Here is a 22,630-nt window from a genome sequence, read left to right on the forward strand (position 1 = left end):
CCAATTTAAGGTTTTTTTCTATTTAATTTTCATCGGTCTCTTCTAATATAATAAGGAGATAGGGTTTGTGCGGGAGTAATCTAATGATCTAATGAACCGATTCTGAAAGTTATTTTGCCAATAACCACGTTGCGACTTAAGAGTGTCTTATAGACAAAAACGAAAAATTATAAGACTTTTTCGCAGAAGTCGTCGTCTGCAAAGTAAGTCAGAGAAAAAACGATCGAACGCACGATGCTTTAACGAGATAGTGCCTTCAAATATGTCTAACTTTTATATTAAATAAAACCATGTCCCTATAAACGCAAAAAACGCACTGATTTTATTGCAGTTCTTAAGAATATATACAAGAATTTATGAGCAAGGTTAAGGTATATAATATTACAAGGTTCACCGGTGACGATTGCCTGTACGAAGCTGGGGTAGGTCGCTAGCAATAAATATTTGAGTATCTGTAAATGAGTAAGATCATCACTTCAACTTGTTTATAACGACATCGCTAATTGTTCTAGTAATTATTGCCGCTTCCTGTATTAATTTAGATCTAATTATTGCTTGTGCGATAAATTTTAACTGTGAGAATGTTCTTGGCTTGTAATATATAAAAAAACAACGGACCCTTAAAGCTAATTATAATAGACCTCATAATTATATTTTATACATGTCATTTTATTATCTCATTGCGCCACTTTTTGCTCATGAATTCAGGCATATACTTATATTAGGAAAAAGTAAAAAAATAACTACCTAACATTTGAAGTTAAGTTAGCTAGTTAAAGTTTTTAACCAATTTATTCGCCAGACCTATTGCATTATTGTACAACTCCACACTCGCCCTTTCTACATCATCTGCCTTTCTCTTCTCTCTGCCTTCGTCCTTACATTGTGGATAAATGAAAAAGCTGCATTGAATATTTAAATAGCCAAAGAAATAATGTAAACATCCGAACATGAATAAAAATATAGGTACTTCAATGTTCAAGATTTGATATAAAACCATTCAATAGTATAATTTTTACAAATTGCATACTCATATAAAAGAGTGTCAAGGATCAAGTAAATATGTAACTTTTGAACTTTCTATTGATTAAGCTTTTGCCGCAATGCGCAGCCTTGTGCGTTAAAACTAGTAACTTTCTTTAGAAAGTGTTTAAACTCTTTAGTTAATCGACATGAGTAGTATTCCTACATTGTATAAAATTTAATTGGATTGAATTAAAGTTCGATTTAGGTTATCAAATCTTAACACGTGTTCTATGGATACGCCAGTCATTCAATGTATACTAACACGAGTGGAAAGCAGTGCTTCCATCATAAGTATACGTAGGTATACTTAATAATTCTTACTGTATTATAGGGCAGTAGTATTATTTTAATTTTCAAGTATTATGTGTCAACTTTATTAAATTATATTCATTAAATATGTACATATTTACTTAATTTATGTAATGTCTTTTAAGTAACTTATATTTATTTGAGGTGGAAATTCATATTTTTGTGTAAATTTTTGGCTGTACTGTACATTGGCAACATGTTTTGTATAGGATTGTATTCGTAATAGTTGAAATAACAGTATATCTACTGTAAATTCTGTCAATGCTTCTCTATCAAAACTGCCTGGCGCCAGACGCCAGTATATTCACGCCGAGTGTTCGGATGCCCGCGTCGAATATAATGCGGTGTTTTTCAAATAGTTTCGTTTTTTATTTACAGCCAGTGACAGTTTAGTGGCGAGTGATAGCTAAATCCATTATAAATAGCACGTGGAATAATTAAATTTCGCAATGGTAAGTTTACATCTGGCGATATTCCAAACGCTCTACGATTTACTATTTTCGTAAAAAGGACAAGATTTTTAAATTTAGAACACGGAATTACAATTCAGAATAAAATACGAGAGTTAAGAATATTAACTACCTAAACGTATATGAGATGTATACATTCATATTATTATAATCTTTATTTCAGTCTAGGTATACATTTAAATTATAAATTCTGAACTGTTGTCACTAAATGACATAAACGTGAAACAATGGCATGAAAACAAAAACCAATCAAACTTGTTTAAAATCTTAGTAATGCTTGGCTACCGAATTCGTAATCGTCTCGTTCACGCGTAATATTAAAAGTTCAAAAACTTGTCATAAATTCTGAGGTTCCTATTCATGTACTAAGAAGAATCCCCTAGATAGTCTCGGTATGCATTTTTTGTTTTTTCAAAAAAAGAACAGAACTGACTTTTACGACTTTTTGCTTAGAAGCCTCAATAGATTGTATTCAACTCCAAGATTCGGTTTAAAATATGTAGCTTAGTTTTTCATAACTTTTTTGTAAAAGCGCATTATTAAATTTTTTATAGGGCCACTTTTGTTATCAGCCATCAACCATATCGGTTTATTGAGAAAGAGGTTAATGCCCTGTTTAATACAATTTAATATCGACATATATCAATACCATTTCATACAAAAATTTTGTTATGACTTTTATATTACACAAACTAAATCTAGTTGGGCAAGGGTTTCGTTTAGTATTTTAATATGTTTAATTATTTTTTTTTTTTAAGAAGTTTTAAGTTGAGATATTTAAAATAATACTAGGTCCTTTATGTATAGTTACGTCCAATGTTTTATGCAATGAATTTCTGGGTGGCCAATAATTTATTTTTCACCTGCATTTTGATTTGTATATACATTCTGGTCTTATTTTTAGTACATAAAAAAAATATTTAAATACTTAGTGGCACTGTCTATTGGTTTACATTTTTGGTTATTGATGCCCATTATTATTATTTACTGAACCAACAAACATTTCTTCCAAAAGAGTAAATTTTAACAAAACAGAACTGTCGATCTATCAGCTAAACGTACATTTATATTGCAGCATGCAAATCTAATCTATAACAAACTGATTAAATATGCACAATGCCCCAGTATCGTCCGTGACCTAACACAATCCCGCCCTTGGCCGAGTTCCCATTTCAATATATTCTATTGCATTTTTCACATTCAACAGGAAAATCCTGTTTGCCATCGGATACATTTAATTATCGAATTAAAAATGTCTTTATATTGGCCTAATACTTTTAATTAAGAACAATTATACAGAACAAGGCGCTACAACACATGGTATATTGGTCTTGTTTCACATGATCACAGATGTAAATTTTATTGTTTTATTTAAATTTTTGAATATACTCTACTTAATAAAACCATCAATATCAGATAATAATAAAGTATTTGAACTTAATTTGATTAATCAGTTCTCGTTTTGGCTCCTGATGGATCGAAGAAAAATTTATCAACCATGTCTTATATTAGAACTAGACACTGGACCAAGATTTTTGGTTTTAGATTTTCAAATCAAATGCATATATGACTTAAATACATTTTAATAGATTGAAATAATGAAGCTTGTTCTTAAATATCAAATAAGGAACCTCCATCGTTTTTGAGAACTGGTTAAAATACTAATTTGTTCGACTGACTCTAAGTATACGTTAGACAGGTATTGAACATAATGTATTTGGTATGTGTACTTAATTTCAAATGTAATTTAAAAAAATTTAAAGGAAAACCAATATCGATTGGACGACTGATAAGCCATACCTAATTTGTTCAACAAAACACATTTCGGTTGTGTTTTTTTTGTCTCTAATTTACAAAAAAATATTTTTTTTTTAAACTAATGTAATCTTACCTAATTATGAATTTGAATATGCCAAAATTGTATTTCATGTAAATTACTATTAGTTAATTGGGCTATTCTATTAATAATAGACATTATTGACGACATCTTATATATTGTTTTAAAGATCAGAATACTAACAAAACACGCACACAGAAACATAAAAAATAACAACAAAGAAAAAATAATTAAATAAGTTAAAAAATATAATTGTAGTCAATTCTAATATATCTACCTACTAACTAACCTTAAAATGTAATAATTAAAATATATTATTTAAAGGAGGCCCATTAGGCAAGGTTCTGAAGATACTGGCAGCGTTCCCCTTTTGTCCCCCATTCTTTTTATTTCAGGGAAATATCAAAAAGGTTAGTCGACATCACAGGAGAACGAAGAGCTGGCAGCTACCTCGGACAAACAATTAGTCTAGCTATTCAAAGGGGAAACGCTGCCAGTATCTAGTAGTAGTTAGTAGTAATTAAAATAGTATATATTTTAATTATTAAATTTGAATACTAATGAAACATGATAGTTTATCTTTATTTAGCTTCATTCAAACTAAAGTCAGTTAAAAATATATGATTTGTAAAATTTCCACGGTACTTCGTCCGAATAAAATTCATATGTATATATGCTTTTATTACTGTCCTTGTAAAGGTTTGATCTGCCCATGAGATTAAATCAACGTGACATATACTGTTCTACACGCGATCAATTATTGCTTTAGTTACCAAGAATACCTACACGAACACTTTAACATGTGTTACTTACTGTGCTAAAATTACTCTTTTGCAAAGGCATATTCCTTTTTAGGTATGAGACGCGGCTCAAAAATCTATGATTTAATATATTTTACTTACTTTTTTACTTTTTACCTAATATGATAATTTTAAAATTATTTCCTGTTTTTTTTTAATGATCTCAAAAAACAATGAGTAAAATTACATCGTTAGTTTTACGGCGCCCATAAAAATAAGGTATTAAAAATTTCAATCAATTGCTTTACAACTTTTGGGCAACTTAAGAACATAACCTATTTTGTTGTTGTCGTTTTCGCATTTTTTTCCCTTGTTATTTCTACTATCATTTCCGTAGTGCAACTAAATGCTGGAAAAACCCGCCATCTCCAAGGCTGGGTTGGGAACCAAGATGCATTCTCATGTTTAATGTTTTGTTCGTAATTTGATTATGTTTAAGAATTTTATTTTAATTGTTAATAATTAGTTTTGTTTATTTTTAGTGTGTATAGCTGTTACCAAGACAGAATGGGCTCTTTTTTTGTGTATGTTTGCTAGAAAAATACACGGATTACTTACACAATAAACAAATAAACACGCGTTATTATTTTTAAACCCTTTCACTAACGTTAAATCCCAGAAGGTCCTATATTTATTTTGTTAATACTATATCGAGGACTATGGATGTAGATTTTCCTTTACGATCGACACTCTTTTATAAAAGAGTGTCGGTCGGTATAACTTATAAGTTATGGGGTGATTTAGACACTATAAGCAACTATTAACTATCGCATGACCTCTTAAACTGGGTGACCTAAACATCGATACACCGTATTCCGTATAAGGAAAATAAAACCTTTAGAAAAATAACAAGGTCCTTGTTTACTTAACATCAACAACCTTACTCGATATACATATACTCGTTTTGGTCTAGACTCTAGAGTCTATGTGAAAGTCAAATTACGTCTTCAATTCATTATTTCAATTTGAGATGTATCTATAGTACTGAAGTAAAGTTTATTTGAAACTGATATTTGCTGGTTGGTGCTGGTACGAAGCTTTTTGGTAGTGCCTATTCCAGTATTACGTACCTAAGCACATAGGGTTTGGGGGGATTGTTGATTTTCTTATTTGGTGATTACGTGAACAGTTATTATTTACTTTTTAACACATATTACCCCACACATTTTCTATGCTTGAATATTAAATGCGTTTTCGGGAATTCCTTCAAAAAATTAATACGTTTATGTACAATTATTTTTAAGAGGTTTGCTTACGTAATACCTACTTAAAAAGCCCCGTAGGGTTATCTTAATGTATGTACGTTAACCTCAGCTGTCTTGTTTATATATTATATCTAGTACGTGTAACATGTAGTGAACTACGTATATGTCGGCGCTAGGCACCTGTAATTAACGAATCCAGATTCATTAAAGCTGTCATTAAATTATTGAAGATAATGACGTCAGTAATACTGGTGTCATAGATTAGTTTGTTGGCATCTGCCTTTTAATTTCGACATTAGAGTCTACACTTTAAAGGCTTCTGCTTGGTTCGACCGCTCAATCGAACTGAGGGCCGCACCAATCAGTTCCTGTATTTATAACAACCAGAATTTGTATTAAACAAGCTTCGTAACATTTGGGGTACTCGTTCCACGACCGAACCCGAATAGACCACATAGTCAAACAGAGTCATAAGAACGAGTGTCAAAGATTACTTTAATATTTATTGTTATTACTTAAGTCTCTAATATTTAAAATTATGATAAATAACTTTCCATAATAATAATTATGACTATGGAGTCATAATTATTATCGATCATTGAATAGTGATTAATTATAAGATCTAGCAACATTGACAAGTTAAATGAACTAGTCATATTAACGGTTTTAAACAGATTTGACTTCGATGTCATTAAATGATAATGACAGTGGCAGCTGACACTAACACGCCATTGCTGTAACATAAATAATAAAGACTATATAATTACTACAGAGTACAGACTATCATATAAAATATGAATCCCAAACATTATTAATATTTTTCGTAACAATATATAAATTTGCGCCGATATATACGTACCAAACTTTATATTTTTTTACTCCTTGTGTCAGAAATTAAAAAAAAACTCTGTTATTTTTTTATATTCAAAAAACTGGTATTCCTAAAACTCTTGGTATGTTTAAATAGCCACTCCAAAATAGGTTTTATAAAGTAGTAATTGGTAGAAGAGTGACATAAAAGGGTAGATATACTCGTCTGTTCTACGTACTCGATTTGTGAACCGGTAATATATGCAAATTTAGAAGTATTTAAATTTTTGGCGCTCATAAGTGGATATTGATCAGCTTTCAGACTTAACCTCTGGCCCCGTATTCGATAATTTGTCTCAGTTATTAAACACTTAATAACAGATTTTATGGTAAAATTAGTTTAAAAGTTAGAAAAATTTACTTCAAAAATAAATAGGGCGGCCTTATCAGTAAAAAGTTATCTCTTCCAGGCTTCATACATCTTTCATCATCTGTTCTCTTAATTAAATCGGTATCGGGACCAATTTATTAGTTATATCGTGTAGTAACCAGATATCACCTTAATTTTTGCTGGCCTGTCCAAATGATAACATTATCGCGGCTCATTGTATGTAACAGCAACAATCAGTATTGAATATACAACCGGTCGTGTTGTGTGTGTCAAAATGATGCTCACTGACGTAAATGGGACAGAGGTTAGAATTTTAAAGTTGTAATTACTAAGAGCTGTATTTATCTAATGCTAAAACTATTATGATTGGATGAATGATGACCGTTTTTAATTAAGTTCTCTGATGTGTTTAGCATTGTAATTCATTTATGTAAATGATTATACAACTATTAAATGGCCAAAGAGCACAAATCAAATAAACCGAAATGTAGATTATTTCTTCGTTGTTTACATTTTTTTATTTTAAAATAATATATTCTTAACATATTACAATCATATTAAAATAAACATCATCAATTTATTACTTCATACACTTGGTGTTTCATATTTAGTATGTTCGGTGGAAAAAATATTCCACGAACATTCAAATTTGGTATTATAGGATCTCAGCATTTTTAAATTATTCGCATACTCAACGGTTTTGTTAATTGCAAAACCAGTACAAGGGACAAAAATATTAACTCACAGTGAACTCACAACTAACAAACAGTGAGTTAATATGTATATGTCTTTTCTGATATATTGTTTTCCCATAAAATTAGGAAAATGCGCTCTATATTGCGTCAGGCTCTCGAGATTTAATCTGCTGTCCAAGGTCCGCAAACATTTATCCAACATATAATCTATCGTAATATTTGCTTCTCGTCTACGGTTGATGCCAAAGACCGTCATATGAGCGGATCGACCTTCCTAATCCTTACTCTCTTGATATGATTCAGTATTAATTTTCAAACAAAACGAAGTTTATTAACTTCGTTTTGTTTGAAAATTACTAACCTAACTGCTGTCATGTGAGTCCATTAAACTATCATTAACCATTAATTTAAATAACTATTTATAATGCCCGATGGAACACAGAAACTAATTTAGAAACTCGATTAAATGCCGTAACGACAACCTACCTCTCATTTCTTATATTTAATTGTATTTTTTAATTATTATAAGCATAGGATTATGTTTAAAGAACTTTATTTCTCACTACAACAATTTTTTTATTTAAATGACACAGTGACCACGCACGTTGTAAAGCACGCGAAACGTCGGTTGAATTTAAAATTATGTTTAAATACAATCATACATAACTTTAATTAATTTATTAATTAATTTTTATTTTTAATTTATTAAAAAAGGGTTCTTCTTTAAATGTGTAATAGTTATGTTAATAAAAGACAATATTACATGAGAAAATATTAATATGTACTTTATTGAATAAATACGAGCGAGATACACGTCGCCATTAGCCATCTTAATTTTAGTCAACTGTGTTCATTCTAACATGCATCTTTACTGCCTTTTTGATTTTGTCAAACACTCCAATATTGCGAATTTGAGACGGTAATTGAACGTCGAATTTGAATTAACATCGAATACTAATTCGGTAGTCCTGCGTAGACTGTTAGTTGTAATAAAAAGACAAAACATTAACCGGACGAGAATAGTATAAAAACATTACAATTTACAATACTAATTATTTAAAATACACGTATCAACTTTACGCATTTATCTTTTTAGAGTTTAAAGTTGTTTTTTTTCTTAATACTCGCTTTCTACCTGTTTTTAAATAAAAAAAATTGCTTGTTACAGGAAGCTGCAGAAGAGCTAAACAAAAAACCCAAAAGCGATGGGAGCGATGCGTTGGAGTCAGTCATCATGCATGTGGGAGAAATGGGATTATACCAGAAGTTGTTATTTGCAATGATGGCGCCGTTTGGGATATTCTTCGCATTTGTATATTTCGTTCAAATGTTTATTACAGCAACGCCGCAACGCCATTGGTGTAGAGTACCAGAGCTGGAACATCTGGATATGGAAGTCAGGTATGAAACAAGAATTAGTATGCGGCGTATTCTGTATCTGCGCAAGAATCTCAAAAAATTAAGAAACGTATTTCCTATAGCTTCACGTGGATCATACGAATTGCTCAATCGTATAAAGAGTTTTATTGATTACAGTCAAGTATATAATATTTACAATTCTCTTAACCTTCCATTAAAAATTATTATCAAGAAAATCAAACGATTTTAAAAAGTTTGGTCCGCTTTACATACCAGGCCCAAACTTTAATCTTTAGCGGCTATGAGTTCAAGTGGAACTCCACGACCCAAGAGTATGTAGTCTATATTCCAAAGGGAGTCGAAGTTTGAGGAAAGACTTATATTTGTGCTGTTTCCTATAGCATTATATTTTATTTCCTTTGAGCAGTATTTTCCATGTCCCCGGCAATGCTTCCTTTTATGTTCGGTAAAGAAACAAAACCCAAAAATGGGCGATTTGTAAAGACTTATCTATGATATTAAGTTATTTCCAATTCAGATTTTTGCTAGCGAAAAAAGATCGCAAATTTAGTTTGATAAATGTCAAAATTCGATCAGTCGAATTTAAAGATGATAGAAATCGTCGATCTGTCATTTTTATACAGATATAATACTGAACACTCGAAGATGTTTCACTAAAATATATTCAGATTTTGCTGGCCACAAATTAAGTATTATATGTATATATAACTCTCAGGAATCTAAATTGAAGAGTTTTTTGTTTATATCTAGAGTCTGTACACGGAAATGTAAGTTCTGTCATGTATTGTATAAATATTAACTTCCGTTTTTTTTCAATTTAAAAAGCCGAATTTCTAAATTTCATGACGCAATTACACTTTTCCAATTTTGAAGGATTCTTGGTGTTTAAAAATGCATCTCTGAAAATAATTACTATGTACAGTAATCAACCTAACCGCAGAATATAATATATTACTGAAACCTGATACCGTGTTTGTTCTGCACTCTTGAATGAGGAATGCGTTTTTCATTAAATAATTTACTAATGAAAACAAAAATTCATGTGACGGTGAAATATGAAAAGATTTAGGTGTTGTCTGCCAAATCGTCGACTTACATAATAATACTTACAAAGAAATATTATTGCACTAAATACAATTTCTTTCTGCAAAACTTCATCAGCGCTCCGAATATAATTGGATTGATAATTGTTAAGATCACGTTGTTAATAACATTGTTGTATTAAGCCCAAACCCAATAATTAATCCACAATCTCATATTGAAAATAATCTGATTTCAGACCGTGTCAATTGATCGATCTCCTTACTGCATCCCTATAACAAAACCGTACGAAGACAATCCATTTTTGGCGACGAATAGAATGCAATCTCTTCGCTCTTTACACTCATATTTGATAATCAATATAAACCAAATAAAGTAAATAAAACCGTACAAATAATATTAAATTATACATGTCTATGTTTAAAACATATCAAATAGCTTTTTAATTATTTTAAAAACCGGTGAAAGTTAAAATCTTAAGATACGATATTTGCTCAGTTGAACTGTCATTTTTATACAAAAGTCTTTCCACATACACCGATCCGACCTACCATGGATAGCTTGTATCGACAGATGGCTATTACAATCCGTCGATTGGTTAAACGCACACGTTTATCAATATTTGTATTAAGAAGTCTATCTCAGATGGCCAAGAATGGATTGAGATAGGTTATTATGTCTAATGGCTACGCTTGCTTGATATTTGTTTACTCATCTTCATTCTGTCATACGAACTAGATCGGGTTAAACATATATATATATTTATATATATTATGTAAGAACCGGCACATACCTGGGCCATAATTTACATAGAAAGGGCATGTCTGCAATTATGAAACGATATCTGTCTGCTACTCTCTAGTCTAATTTGCCATTAACACACATATGTTAATGGCACATCCAAAATGCTAAAATAACCGTTTCTTACTAATTTTATTGCTTTTAAATACAAACAATGTACATCTCTCACTCAATGTTATTTATGATACTATTATCGCCAATGTTGACAGAATGAAGCGACGGTTGATGATATGATTTTATGATAAATGACTTTACAGTTAATAAAAGTATATCAATATGAAATTATTTGATAGCAAATCTGATTGAGGAAAAGAAATAATTATTTGGAAAACGTACAGTATTTACCTAAAATTAATGATTATCTTATCTAGATTTAATACATTAATTATTAATTAGTAGTTAACTACTCGTAGTTTTTTTGTCCGGTTACGTAAAAAGTCAATGTTAATATAACAAATATGGAAAATTGATGGCATACACCGGGTATGTTCAGAGCCTGGGCCAGCCTAGAATTTGTTCTTAGAGAATTCCGAATCGGTATAATAAATATAACTCAGTATTGAAGTAGGCATTGAAGCTCTTGTATTGTATATTTACTAGCAGACTTGGCCAAGCGTTGCTGTGGCTAAGGTTTTTGTTATATTACATAGTAGTAAACTATGCAAGGGAAACGCTAGGAGAACTTATATGAAATGTTGGCACTTTTAACACAGTGCCATCTGTTAGAATTGTATCAAATAATAAATAAATAATATTGCGGGTATAAATTAAGATGTAATTTATCCTATCATTTAAGTTAGATCAAACTGCACACGGTGTGCAAATTTGATTGATATCAATTCGGTAGTTTAGGAGTCCATAGCGGACAAACAACGTGATACGTAATTTATATATATTAAGATATGATCAATTGCTCAAGTACTTACAGTCTCATTTCTAAAAGTTTAGTTAAAATTAAAGGCTAAATCACATTGTGTTATGTTAACACGAATATCTTGCTTAGCAAAGCGCTACACTCATAAAACTTATCCTACATTTTACCTCTTTTATAGTTTAAGAGATACAAACTGCCGGCGCGATACAACCATATTATATGTAAAAATATGTTTTCTGTTTCTGATCGTCTGAGATATTATCGTAGTTTTTAATAGATAGCTGTGTAGGAATTGATACAGTATCTTAATCTAATAATTTTGATACATCATAGTTGGGTACGAAGCGTACGGAACCTTCCAGATTCCTAAAAAAAATTTTTTTATGTAACAAATATTTTTTACTTAAAATTAATTTTAAGGATTATGGTTATCTTTTAAGGCTTCTTTACGCAAGCCATCACCGTGTGAAACCGGCTGTCCGCATATTTCCGAATCAATTCGACTTAGGGTCCAACAGAATATGGGTTACCAATTTCTTAAATGCCGGCAATGCCCTTACGTGCCTTTTGTGCCTTAAAGTATAAGTGGCTATTGGTCTTAGGCCTTAGAGCCTTCTCCCGAATTTGTTCTAGAAAACAGTATTTGTTAAATTTTTACAATTTCATATACTTATAGGCAATTTATATTGAAATCATAATATTTGGTCGGGTGCACATATTGTAGCAGGTTATGCCCGATATTATAGCAATAAAATGTCACCTCTAAAAATAAAAAAGAACAAAATGAAAATTTAATATTTACATTTACTATTCGTGGTGATTGTCTAAAAGCCTACTTTAAAATATTATTATTTGAAAGATAAGCATTGTTGTTATCGTGTCATAGTGTCACAATATATGATGTAACACTTTTTAACTGACTTAAACATACATTTGCAGTAGTAATATTCTTGCAATTATCCATTGTGTTGTACTACCTTGATTTTTATAATTGCCTTTTGATATTTGTTCATAGGGGCACAGTTTATCTTAGTCTTTACCGAATCCTTGTCACGTCAATTGAAATTAAGTTCAGTTACACATTTTCGTGTCATTAAAAAAAATCAAAACAAATATAATAATAATAAAGCCTGCTTAATTTCCAATCATGACAAAAGGTGATCATATACAACTTAGATTTTTTTGTACATATATCCTATATCCTGGCTACCGTCAATACCGTCGATCGGAAACCCTTTTTCCAACCGTCTCTGTCTATCTTTCTAGCCTAGCCTTCTTCACTCCATTCGCTTTCTGCTACCGCTTCTATTTCTTCTATGCACCATTTTCTGGGACTTCTCCTTCTTCTCCTTGGTCCATACAGCTATAATTAAATTCCACCTTTTATCAGTGTATCTCGATCAAATATAAAGTGAGAAAATTAGGTCTAGGCTGGCTATTAATAATAACTAAGTGTTCTAATTGTCCGTAAAGCTGTCATGTATAATGGTGTTCTATTTGTTTTAATGATCTCGCGTTAAAACATTAATATTGCTTTATGCGAGGATTTTATCTCTATGTAATCGGGATTAAGCACCAATTATGATCGTCTTAGTCCGCCTTAGTCCGTCGCTCAAAAATATTGTATTTAATAATTCGAAGAAATCCTGAAAAAAAATCAGAAAAATACTATCCTCGGGATAATAATGCAAAAGTCAAGACGATTTGATAGTTTCGTTTGAATGTGATTGGTCTAGACATGATGTCTGTATCGTGTTATATCTTCGCTCGAACTGTTTGCACGATTTGACGGTTTGAGACAAAGTGCTTTAATGAAAACACTTATTTCAGAATTATGAATGTAGAAAATAGAAGAAATCTTTATACTTAGCTTACTAGTTTGAAACCTACTTGGCTTATCGCTGGCACATTACAATAAACTTAAATTAAGTAATAGTGAAGCGTGCGTGGAGGACTTGTCGTCACTGCATTTTTGTAAGCAGTAACGCTCTACAACCTTTGTCTATGACTCAATATCTTTCATCATTAAGGCAGTATTTTTTTCGACTTTTAAATCCGACTTCTTCGAAAAGTCACAAACTCTATATTAGTACTGATGGGGTTTTATATATCTGACTAAGTAAGAATGCCCGTGGGTACGATTCGTTACACTAGATTGTTGTATATGACGTTATTGCACCTACTCTACCGTTGTGTAAACCTTGTTGGCGCGGCTATAAATAAATACATTTGTTACAGACGCAACTTGACAACACCAGTCATTGGGGATGAATGGGAGAAATGCTTGATGTATGACACCAATTGGACTGAAGTTCTTATTAATATGACTGCTCCTATCACCGCCAACCTGATTCCTTGCAGAGACGGCTTAGAATTTGAACTTGGAGATATCCCATACCATACAGTTGTTAGTGAGGTATGTATTTATTTAAGAAAAAGTTTCTGAATAGTTGCCTAAACTAAAGGAATCAAGTTTCTCTCTTTTACGTGTATTGTGGTTTATATTAAATATATGTGGTATCATATACAACGCACATGTATTTTATACACTACACCTACACCCTCTGTCTTCTTTGCCGATGAGTAGGGATGCCTACAGGTACGAATTTAATGACGTGGAATAAGTGATACCTTGATGATCTTATGTTCCAAAATAAACGTATTTTTTATTATACGAATTTTAGACTTTGTTTAACCAAGAAGCATCTTCTAGTTGCATCGTCTTGCTTTTTAAATAGAACTAAAGATAGCAGATACCGTATTAACTAAATTGTTATAATATAGTAATTTCAATGTTATTGCTTTATGTTCCATTCTTTATATATATGTTGTGAATATTATGTATATGTTATAAATTTTTCCTTTCTTGAGCTCACCTTATAAAATTAAAAATTTCTTTACACTGGTTGCCTAGAAGAGATCGCTTGAAAACAATAAGGCCGCCCGTTGCCATCCTTATTGAATTATTTTCATTGTGCTGTATTTCTTTAAACGAAGTGTAAATAAATAAAAAAATATATTACAGATAAAATAGAAAAATAATCATATTACTATAATATGATTACTGAATTTTTTTTAATGTTACATAGAAACTTTTTACAAACAGATTTTGTTGTCCCTTTTCAGCGAAGTTGGGTCTGTGAGAAAGCCAGTTATGCACCAATAGCCCAAGCCACCTTTTTCGCTGGTTCCACGTTCGGCGGTATCCTCTTCGGCTGGATAGCTGACTTCTATGGCAGGGTGCCAGCTTTGGTTGGTAAGAGTTTTTATTTAGGGCAAGTTTTTATTATATAAAGGATAGATTCTTTAAAAATACCTATATAATCTCTTGTTCTGTTTTAAATAGACATATAGAACTTCGTTCGTTTCTTTGATCATATTTCTAAAGCAAGTAGGTTATTTCGCTGGGTAACGAACTCCAAAAGGTCTTTGTTTATCTACTAAGCAACGACAACAACTCTATGTCTATGTGATTATCGTGCTCTTGCAAATAGATCATTATGCACATTTCTAAGAGATTTTATCTATGCAAGTACGTAATCTGCCTTTTGCCTGTAAATATCCGGGGTCCAACCCAGGGATCAAGTAAGAACTTATTAAGTTTAAAAAATCCTATATACATATATGTACTAAAATTGGGCTGAAACAATAATACAAGCAAGTCATTGCTTGCGACCACTATAATGAATCAAAGGAACCAATCAATTTGGAACCATTCAAAATTTATAATTGTAATGAAAATTGAGGAACTCAACGATTTCTCTATAAATGAACGAACGATGTCATTTTTCTGTTGAAAATTTTTCATACTTGTTGAGATGTAAACTTTCAAATACACACAATATTAATAGATTTTGTTATTAATAGTTTAGATGTGGTACCATAAAGCGATAGTACTATTATAAAGGTATAAGTGATCTACATGCGACCTAATTTTAAACCTATTTTTTGTTGTACCTAGTATCAAAAGACTATTATTTTCAATAGTTAATAGACAAGGTAGACTTTTAAAATCTATGAGTTTCTGTAACTTTTCCTCGCACCATCATGCTTAATTTGATTTTAATAATACGAATTCAGTATTGATTACCTAATTTAAAATTGATCTTTCATACATTTTGAATATTGCAAGTCGAACATAAATACTGCAACACCTCCAGATACTGTATGTATGAATAACATTAGAAACGGAACAGCGATTCGAGATGATTAACGTTGGTATTGTTAAATCTTATTTCAGGAGCCAATATAGTTGCATTCGTTGGGAGCGTTGCTACAATCTATACAACTAGTTTATGGGATTTTATCATATCACGTTTCATCGTTGGCATGTCATATGACACTATATTTATGGCTATGTATATTTTAGGTAAGCATCTTCGAATTACTACTGCATGCGCTTATTTATTTAACGTTGCAAAGTATATTTACATGTACTAAGGACGTACAATATTTGTCATGTTGGATTTAATATTTAACCTAATTCAATATGTAAGTTTCAAAATTCAATTATTCAAAGGTTTTATTAGTTGTGAGGTCTTGTGAGTGAAGAAGCCCATCAGCATTAGATAATTAAACAATTATTATTTATTCAATATAGACTTTGCTTTTATATAATTACAAATTTATTTAAATCTCTTCATTATCTTTCAGCCTTAGAGTACGTTGGCCCTCGCCACCGTACATGGGTTGCAAATATTTCAATCGCAATTTATTTTGGCGGGGGTTGTATAATGCTTCCCTGGATAGCTTTAGCCGTTGGCGACTGGAAAAAATTGCTCTGGTACACCAGTTTACCTTATCTCATAGTTGTTTTCGTGCCGTTTATTGTACCTGAAAGTGCTAGGTGAGTATTTAATGTTTGGATATTATTCTACTAACATACGTGTAAAAAATTGTCGTTAGACATCATCAATAATAGCATTAAAAAATCATTGCCAAACCTCTCAAACTGTAATGAACCCAGATGTGTACCTTTCTTCCAAATTTAACCAATTAATAAAAAAAACCATAGAAGCTAGATATAGATGTATACATATAAACAATAAAATATCTAAAATAATGAAGAATAAAAACTTGATTTAATATGGAAACAATAATGAATTGGCTTCCATAAATAATAATCAATATCGAGTTTATAGCATCCCTGACTGTTCAATAATCATAGTTTTTCATAGCCCATGACCGATTGTTATGAAACGTTGACAATCACGAAAATAATTCTTGCTTACTGTTTATCGTAACAATGTAAAAGAATACTGAAATAGATCTAGCTAGAATGTTTATGAAGTTATACTTCTTCAGGCGCGTTATGAAAAATTGATGAGAGTAAAATTTTTAGATGCGCGCGCACTGTGACACAAAATTAACAGAATGAAGTTAGGTCTAGGTAACATGAAAATCGATAATTATGTTCAAGTTTTATATTATTTGGTGTTTAAAAATCAATTTCATATACGACAATGATAGTATATACTAATAAATAAGTGATAGTATATACTAATTTATCCTTAATCAATACTGCATTTTAGTACATTTTTTTTCGATACACCAACGAAGTATAACTTCTAACGCGTGTACGTAAGTACATACTCTTTTTTTAGTACATTTATTAACATCCCAAGTGTTTTTGGCACTTTAAGGATGACTTTGGTTTAGGCGAGATACAGTCAGAATATAAATGAATTTCAGATGGCTTGCGTCTCGGGGCAAAGTGAACCAAGCAGTAAAAGTGTTGAAGCGATTTGAAAAAGTTAACGGCACTACAATTCCTCAAGATGTATTGGATGATTTTATAGTGAGTACGATTTCGAAATACATGCCTCATATTACAAATGAAACATTGAATGATCTGTTATTTTTTTTATAATCAAATTTTTATGGGTATATATATAACCTGATTTTAATTCTCGGCAAAGCAAAAATTCTACTTACATGACGTGTTCTACTACGTGCATGGTATAATACAAACTATATTAAATTCTTTTTGTTCTATCATCAATAGTTTTTGGTGATATACTTTTTTAAATCGGTCCGGTCCTTTTTGAGCCAATTCGTTACAAAGATAATTACAAAACGTTCCTTTTTATAATATTAGTATAGATTTAATTAAAAAAATACTAACAGATAATTCTCGCCATCACTAGTCTATACTTATACTTAAATGGTAATTTTGCGGTCACAACATGCATTATTTATAAGCATAGCCGTAACCCGAATGACTACAAATTACCGTTTTCCACTTTGCAAAATCTCAACAACTGTAATCCGACGGGGAGAATGCTTATTACTTACCAGTAAAAAAAGCTCATTTTTGAATGTCGCATGAGGATTGTATAATTTACCTGGCAGAATAAAACTATCATTACTATATCCTACGCACTAAGGCATCGAAATTCTTAAAAAAAATTTCTCCAATCCAAATTATAAATTCTTCGTTGGCCCTTTAGATGTTATGATATACTTGACTACTTTATACTAAGATCATTCATAATATCAATCAATGATCCATTATAATTGTTGTACAATGGTATACTTTTTCCAGGATAAGACTTTCCCCATGTTCCAAATATGTCTACACCAAAATTAAACCTTTTAAATTATAGTATAAAATAGTACCTGAAATAAGGAAGACTAATAAATTTAATTTCGACAGGTGTCTGCAAGTCAAACTCGTCAGAACAAGCAGGAGTCCATCAAAAGTGTTTTTAAGAGCGGCCCTCTCCGAAAGATGATGTTTTTAATGGTGATGGCATATATGGCGTGTGCGATTATCTTTGATGGACTCGTGCGGATGTCAGAGGGTCTGGGATTGGATTTCTTTATCACATTTACACTAACTTCAGCGACTGAAATACCATCTGTTACGCTATTAGCATTGGTATTAGATCGGTGAGGAATTTTAAATCATTATTTTGTTACTTCACTGAACTTTAATAAATTTCACATGATCCTGATGAATTAGACGAAGTAAATTAAATAAATTTATTATGAATCTCTCTTATTAATCGGCAGCTCATGTCTGAGCGTCGTGGTCAGCAACGAAGCATCTAGAGCATCTTATGAATTAGTCTGTTTAAAATACAAAGACACGCGAAGATAAAATCTAATAGAAAAATAATACATACCTTACATCTATTATAATGTGCAACACATAAATAATATATCTTTAAACGCTTACAAGCATTAACGAGGAACTTCTTGATACAAATTAATCGCAATGCCTATTGAACTTCTTCTCCAAGAGAATAGTACTTCTATCGAATCTCTACATGGAGAAACCCAAAAAAAGCATATATTATTTATTAGATTATATCAGAACATTGAAATAAATTATTATTTAATTTATGTTTAAAAAAAATTATACTAAATGTATGTTTTTTCAGATGGGGAAGAAGAAATCTTGTATGTGGACCTTTAATAATATCTGGAACATTGTGTCTTATTGCAGCTTTTGTACCGAGAGGTATTTAAGATTAAATTCCAACACACATTTTCAATGCATCAAAAACAAATGATGTAACAAAATTTTTTTTCTAGGTATTCCTCAAGTGTCCCTGGCAATAATGGCCAGATTCATGATAAATATGGCATATAATTCTGCCATGCAATGGTGTACAGAGCTCCTGCCTACCGCTGTGAGAGCCTCTGGATCCTCACTCATACATGTCAGTGGATATGTTGCCACTGTTGTGTCACCATTCGTCGTGTTTTCTGTAAGTGTTGTTAGAATATTGATGCGTAAAATAAAACAAAAATTGGTACTGGTCAAGTTAGCTAGCACAATACAAGAACTAAAACAAACTAAACTAAATATAATAATTATCTTATATGAATAAAGGTGGGCGCCAGGAGGGTTTTGGTTTATACTATCAAACCACCACATGTTTACCACATAAAACAAATTGTTATTTTAAATTAAAATTCAAAAATCATTTCTTCGTGTAGGTAACATAATGTATACTTATGAACGTCAAAATAGAAATATACATTAAATGTCTCTAATTTTACATTTACTGTCGGTTCACAAATCAACGTTTATTATTTTACCAAAGCTCAAAAAAAGAAATATTTCAAATAGCTTCACGACAAATTAAAACTAAAGCTTAAAACAATTATTAAAGGAAATATACTCCTCAGAAACTTTTAACAAAATAATGCCAAATTTCATATTCACAAGAAACAATTAATAACTCAAAAGCGTCCAATACAAGGCAATCACCGTCCGTATCTGTCGTTTCTATTTTCTTTAAAAGTATACGAAAATCTTTGAAGTTATTTAGAGTTTTTATTTTTACATATGGAATTTCGAATTACTCATCTGTTACATCTTTTAAATGTTTTGTTTTTTAGGAAAGACTATGGCGTTCATTACCACTCCTTATCCTGAGTGTTATAGCAATGACAGCGGCTGGTTTTGGTTTTATGCTACCAGAGACAAACGGCAGACCGATGCCACAAACAATAGAAGAGGGTGAAAGAATTGTAAGGAGCTACACAATATGCGGGTAATTATTCAATATGTACATCAGTTGAAACAATATGGGCGAGAAAAAATGGCAGTGCTTACTTTTATTGGTAAAAAAACAATTTGTTTTCATAAACAAGACAACCTTAAATTTATTAGATAGACTAACTTATGGCAAGTTAGTTGAGTGGCCAGTTTAAGCAAAACAAATCGAAGTATCATCCTTCTTTGACTGACACCGATTTAGCGCGAACAAAACCCGTTCTTCGAATAAGAAATCGCACGCAGAATTTCTATACTGCGTGAGCAGGCGGACGACGACAAAACAAGCAAAAGTAGAAACCTGTTGTTTATGTGTGTCACAGTGCGTGTGTTCACTATAATACAGTGGTCTAATACCACCTGTATACGCGTCTCTTTATTTATATCCTTATATAGAAAATCCAAAGAGTATTGACACAATGCTTGTAATTAGTATGGGACTCTAATAATTAATTGTAACTAGTAAATTTTTCCTTTAATCATCAAATTATTAAATTAGAGTACAATATTATCTCATTATTTTACAGAAGTACTCCAGTTGACGAGACGGAAGCAGACACTGACAAAGAAAAATCCCTTGACACATAGAACTTACTTAATTCAGATATTCAAAGGCTTCTTCAAGGAATCCTTGAATTTAAAAAAAAAAACAAAGATTGAGCAATTTGGTTTGTTTCGCAATTTAAGCTACTTACAAAGAATTGTTGGCTATTTTAATTATCGTAAATTAATTCTGTAATCTAAAAACCTAATTCATATAGAAGAGACTTAATTAATTATATTTAAATACATGTTTAGTGTGAACAAAACCTATTGTCTACTAAATAGAATAGAGATCGATATTATATTTATAACTGAGAAATGAAGTGATTAATTGAAGTGAGTAATTGATACCAAATGATGAACTCACTTTAACGCACAACTAACGCTATGTACGTGTCTAAAGATTAAAAATGAACGGATTCAATAATTAAAAAATAAAGCGCTTTATATTACAATGCACAGAATGCAATTGCACTATATTAACAGTTTATTACTATAAGAGATCTCGATATGGTGCTAATTCTAGTAATTTGTCGTAGACATTAAACATACCGCCATAATAAAGCACAAAATAAACTCATATTCGTACCGATATTTGTGAGTTACTATTTGTTTCTTGCTGTTGACTGAAACAAGATAATAATTAGTCCGAGACGAGTCATATTGAAAATTGCGTCAGTCTCCTCAGTCAGTTTCCAATCCTGAAATAAAATTTAATTCCAGTGGTTGTCTGGAAGAAATCGCTCGAAAGCGATAAGGCCGCCAGTTGCTTTTCATTAAATTATGTTTAATTTTTTTTCTATTATGTTATGCAACGAAGTGTTAATAAATAAAATAAAATAAATAAATATAATCCAAACATAGACTGTTAACCCATCTAGTTTACATTGAATTAGCACCAGTCTGTTGTGGAATGCCTTAATTATAATTAAGTGAATATTAAAATATGTTGATGACTTTACGAAATAAGTTTGTAAAGTAATGACAGAGTAGAATTAGAAAATAATTAATCACGAACGCTGTTCAAATTACGGTGCTTTTTTTATTTATTTGACTGAATGTATTTGTGACTAGGTATATATTTAAGAAAACCTGAAATTCAGTAAGAGGAATATTTAAATATGTCGTCTTTTTGCAAAAGCACTATCAAATTCAGATGTAGTTTTTAAATATATGGACTACTATAAAAATCGATCAAATGCATTTCCAAGCTTATTTATCTTATTAGGTCAAGTGTTTTTTCAAATAAAACGAGATGCTAACAAAGCATGCGACATTTATTAAAATAATTAGATTGTACTAATTATTATATTTAAATCAGGAACAATGTGACTCGAGTTAATTTATATGGTACAATATTCATGGTTGTACTTTGACTGTTCTTTTGTATAAAATATTGTTGCCTCATTTAATAGTTTATTATTAATTATTACGTAATAAACCGCCACCCACCAAAACCGAAACCAATGCCGATTTCTATCTAAATAACCTTGATTAAAGACATCTAATCACTTTCGACGTTTCTTCACTTATATGTGGTGATCTTGAAATTATTCGGTAAGGAAATTTGATATCGAAATGGCTATTGGCAGGTTCGTGGAAGTCTTACATCAGACCATCTATCACGACTATACGCGAGATTGTTTCAATATCAGTAATATTGAAGCAGGTGCAACCCAACGTACGGCGCGAAAGCTATAATTACTGATGTTATATCGATCTTGCTTAGGATGGCTTTGATAGTCCTGATAGAAGATCTATTTGAGGAGAGAATTTAAAACTGTCGTAACTAAATTACTGCCAGTTGTTATAAACTGTGATACCTACTTTGATAATTGTCAATTATTTTAAGTAATAAAGGTGTTTTAAGTATTTTGTTTGTATTTCTTCTATGTGTAACACTGACACTACAAAACGAAGGCAATAAGTTTGTACAATT

At 31.1% G+C, this 22,630-nt stretch overlaps 1 protein-coding gene across 2 annotated transcripts; it reads left to right on the forward strand.

Annotated features, from left to right (window-relative positions):
- The first annotated feature begins 1,634 nt into the window (after positions 1 to 1,634).
- On the forward strand, positions 1,635 to 22,563 carry LOC110993463 (carcinine transporter-like). Of its 2 annotated transcripts, none has more exons than XM_022259742.2 (12): positions 1,635 to 1,787; positions 8,712 to 8,944; positions 13,878 to 14,055; positions 14,766 to 14,895; positions 15,880 to 16,008; positions 16,293 to 16,485; positions 17,331 to 17,436; positions 18,295 to 18,530; positions 19,025 to 19,104; positions 19,179 to 19,354; positions 19,992 to 20,146; positions 20,676 to 22,563. In XM_022259742.2, exons 1-12 carry the CDS (start codon positions 1,785 to 1,787, stop codon positions 20,734 to 20,736), a joined length of 1,680 nt encoding a protein of 559 aa, XP_022115434.2. In that variant the 5' UTR covers positions 1,635 to 1,784; the 3' UTR covers positions 20,737 to 22,563. The 2 variants fall into 2 exon arrangements, with proteins under 2 accessions (XP_022115434.2, XP_022115433.2); XM_022259741.2 differs by lacking the exon at positions 1,635 to 1,787 and adding an exon at positions 7,022 to 7,152.
- The last annotated feature ends 67 nt before the right edge of the window (positions 22,564 to 22,630 follow it).

The sequence above is a fragment of the Pieris rapae genome, chromosome 10 (assembly GCF_905147795.1).
Source record: "Pieris rapae chromosome 10, ilPieRapa1.1, whole genome shotgun sequence".
Taxonomy (NCBI): Eukaryota; Metazoa; Arthropoda; class Insecta; order Lepidoptera; family Pieridae; genus Pieris; species Pieris rapae.

Coding starts and splice junctions, on each gene's coding strand:
- LOC110993463 (XM_022259741.2), top strand. CDS start 7,123: ATGATGCTCACTGACGTAAATGGGACAGAG. Junction 14,896..15,879: donor CAGGGTGCCAGCTTTGGTTG/GTAAGAGTTTTT, acceptor ATCTTATTTCAG/GAGCCAATATAGTTGCATTC. Junction 16,009..16,292: donor TATGGCTATGTATATTTTAG/GTAAGCATCTTC, acceptor ATTATCTTTCAG/CCTTAGAGTACGTTGGCCCT.